General features: G+C 43.0%; 1 protein-coding gene across 1 annotated transcript; it reads right to left on the bottom strand.

Annotated features, from left to right (window-relative positions):
• Positions 1–791: 791 nt before the first annotated feature.
• Positions 792–1,971, bottom strand: LOC104400661 (C-C chemokine receptor type 5-like). Its single transcript, XM_010023996.1, has one exon. It carries the CDS (start codon positions 1,961–1,963, stop codon positions 893–895), a length of 1,071 nt encoding a protein of 356 aa, XP_010022298.1. The 5' UTR covers positions 1,964–1,971; the 3' UTR covers positions 792–892.
• Positions 1,972–3,651: the final 1,680 nt, after the last annotated feature.

Raw genomic sequence — 3,651 nt, 5'->3', positions numbered from 1 at the left:
ACTTGTCCATGTCTGATGTAGCCTGGTTAAAACTCCATGTGCAATGCTTTAAAGTATTATAAACACGTGTCTTTTTGATCAAAGATAGGTCACTGGATTAGCTTTGTAGTACAAATAGCACATAAAACAGCAGCTGATTAAGAGAGAGCTTGCTGAAATGTCAAACTCTTAAGTCACTCAGATATCAAAACCTAGTAGTTAAAGCTATTATGAGAAAGATCCAAGAAGTCAGTACTCAACCATACACAAAGGAAAATATACTTTGAAATATCAGAGTCTATTCTAAATGTATAAGATTTTCCCATACCCCTTGTAGGGATTCTATATCACAGATCTCAGCAATTTAGCATTATTTACAGAGATACATAATCAGGCTTAGTAAAATCTGTGACTGAGCCTGATTTAAATGAGTGAGATACCTTGTATAAGGTACAATCAAGAGATGTTTCCAAAGAACAGGTATAATTTCTAACCTCTAGTTCACTTCATAAAAACAGTTTATGAGCCTGCTAGTGTTGGCCCCCAGCCTTTGTGTGAACCTTGGGCAGGGACACCTTCCACTAGAGCAGGTTGCTCCAAGCCCTGTCCAACCTGGCCATGAACACCGCCAGGGATGAGGCAGCCACAGCTTATCTGGGCAACCTGTGCCAGCGCCTCAGCACCCTCACAGGGAAGAATTTCTTCCTTATATCCAACCTGAACTTCCCCTGTTTCAGTTTGAACCCATTTATGTACAAATACCCAAATGTATGAGCAAAACCAAGCTTTGGTAAATACGCATTCTGTGATCTGTTGCAGCTGACTTGGAGGCAACATCCAGGACAGATTCTGCAGGTTTCCGTCACAGACTTAATTTCACACAAGTCAATTCCACCTTTTTGCTGGGCACAACTTACAAGGCAGCAGAAACTTCTTGTTCCCCAGTAGACTGTGTGTAGGTGGAGCTGGCCCGTTCAGCTGTGTCAACATAGAAAACGGGACAGAATTTAGAGAAGTGGAATGCAATCTGCTTTCGGAAAAGGCTGTGAAGGTACTTCCTAAATTTTTCTCCAGCGAAGGCATAAATGATAGGGTTGATACAGCAATGGATCATGGAGATCGTTTCTGTTACTTGGATTGCCTTTTGCAGTTGACCACTGCCTTGGCAAGTGTTGATGGAAAAGGTACCTTGAAAATCACGCAAGAAAATGCAGATGTTGTATGGTGCCCAGAAAACAAAGTAGACAATCATGATGATAAAGATCAGCCTGACTGCTTTATGTTTCTTCTCATTCCTACATTGCAGTAGTGTCTTTATAATTTGTGTGTAGCTGCAGATCATAATGAACATTGGAATAATAAGTCCCAGGATGTTCATTTTTAAGGTCAGGAATTGCTTCCATACATCTCTCTGCTCTGGTGGATAATGAGTGCTGCAAGTAAAACGTGCATTTTCCTTCTGAGTTCTGTGGAATACCATCCCAGGAACAGAAGCAAACACTGCAACAGCCCAAGTGACCACGCTGGTGAGAATGCCGTAGGTAACTGTCCTGGCTTTCAGAGCAAACACTGCGTGCACTATGGCCAGATACCTGTCTAGGGTCAACAGGATTATGAAGAAGATCCCACTGTAGAAGCCAAGGAGGTAGACACCAGAGAGAATTCTGCACAGCGCCTCCCCAAAAATCCAGTCGTGAACAGCATAGTAAGCCCAGAAAGGGAGAGAAAAGACAAAGAGCAAATCAGAAATTGCCAAATTGAGCAGGTAGATGTCAGTCATACTCCTCAGTCTCTTGTATTTTACCAGGATAAGGACAACAAGCATGTTGCCTGTGAGGCCAAATATCACCACCAAAGAATAAAGCGGTGGCAAAAGCTTTGCTGCTAAGTGCTTTTCCTCAATTCCCGTGCATGGTGTTGAATCACCATAGTCAAATGTTGTTGTCAATTCCCAGCTGTCCGAATCCATGGTGTAGTTTTCCATGGTGTGTTGGTCTGGAAAGGAAGGGAAGGATGTTAAACTAGAGGAAACTCCAAGCTTGGCAGTGACGGGAATGAAACATGCTGGTGTTCTCCTCTGGAATGCTTTTTGTTATTGAGCACATGAGCATTTCTGCCTCAAAGTGTGGATGAGAATGAAAATGCAGAGCTCACAGGAAACCCATCTCTGTACCTGTGAAGCCACATTGCTACATGTTGGAAGTGTGCTGAGGGTAATTTCCTATGTGTACGCTCTGTGGTGTGGTTTCCTTCCCATCAACTGCCTGACCCAACCAGAAGCAGAGGGATGATGAATTCAGTCAGAGCAGTGGCTAGTTTTGCGCTGTTGTGCTCAGCAGGGGCTCAAAACCATCTGCAAAAAGAAACTCAGCTTGTGGATGGAGTGACCCAGAGGCAGACCCTCAGTCTGCTTTTTGTTAGAAGCTCCTAATGATCTGTTCTGATTTACAGCCTGTGAAATCCCTGAAGTGCCTCTTTGTGAATCTCTAGACCAAATTGTTAAGTTGAAAGGACTGTTTTGTCCTCTAAGCACTAATTGCTCAAAATGCCAATGTCCTTACTTTGTCTCAAAGAGGTTAAGTTAGCTACACCTATGCTGAGGTCCTTGGGAAGGGACTGGTTGCAAGGTCTTTGACCAGTTTCCTGTCCCAGGATCTGAGTACCTCCTGAGCTGCCAGGTCCTGATGGAGATTCTTATGCTGTACAGTATAGACATGAATCTTCCCCAAAAGGAGGAAGCATTATTGAAGCAAAATCTGCACCTTGGAAACAAAAAGAGGTGCTGCTTTTCAAACCTTTTTCCCACCCCTTCCACAACTTCTTCCTGAGTCTAGCTATCATCTCTGCTCTGAACAATATCAAGACCCAGTACATCCATGTTCAAGCATTCCTTTGGCATTTTGAGCATGGCATGAAGTTTTCTGGAGAACAAGGAAGAAGAGAGAATTGGCACGTTTTTGCAGTTTGGGTCTCAGCTTTGCCTAGACACAATTTCTTGGGGACAAAGTGCTGTCAGACTTCTCAAAGACTGGCTTTCAGGAAGCTCTTGCAATCTCTGTGAAACACCCCCCCTGCCAGCCGTACTAACAACATAGCTATTTTCATACTGAGACAGTGGTTTTATTGGTAAAGGAAGTGGCTGTGGCTCAGGTGTATGGACAGCAAATAAGTTGATTTTAAAGTATCTAAGGGTTTATATTTCTTAAGTACTTTCAGCAACTCTTCTAGGGAAAAAAAAAATCACCTTTAGGAAACACTCTTGGGTCCAAAAAATTAACTTCTTTCTTTCAAAACATGACAAGACTTGGACACTGTGAAATAGTTAATATTCCATTCAGCTAGATCTGATAGATCTGTGTTGCATGCCCTGACAGTACAAGTCTCTGGTAATGCACATAGCTCAATATCCTCATTTCTGGTGTGTAACTCAGCCATGCTGTGTACTGAGATTATGGGATAAGGCACTGGTTGCTACAGCGTGCCAGACCCAGCATGTCCCATCTTGATCATTTGGCACCTGTGTAATGCTCATATATAAACACGGGTATGAAAAACACCCGGGTCATAAACCCAGAGTAGGATTTTATGAGTGTGTGATCAATAGGATTCATGCAAATGTTACTGCAAAATGCTGCCTCCACATTATTGTGGTAATTCTTTTTGTGCCAGCCC

The sequence above is a fragment of the Nestor notabilis genome, unplaced genomic scaffold (genome assembly GCF_000696875.1).
Source record: "Nestor notabilis isolate BGI_N333 unplaced genomic scaffold, ASM69687v1 scaffold11201, whole genome shotgun sequence".
In the NCBI taxonomy this organism is placed as follows: domain Eukaryota; kingdom Metazoa; phylum Chordata; class Aves; order Psittaciformes; family Psittacidae; genus Nestor; species Nestor notabilis.
The sequence above is the reverse complement of the archived record's forward strand: the minus strand, read 5'-3'. Positions and strand labels throughout refer to the sequence as shown.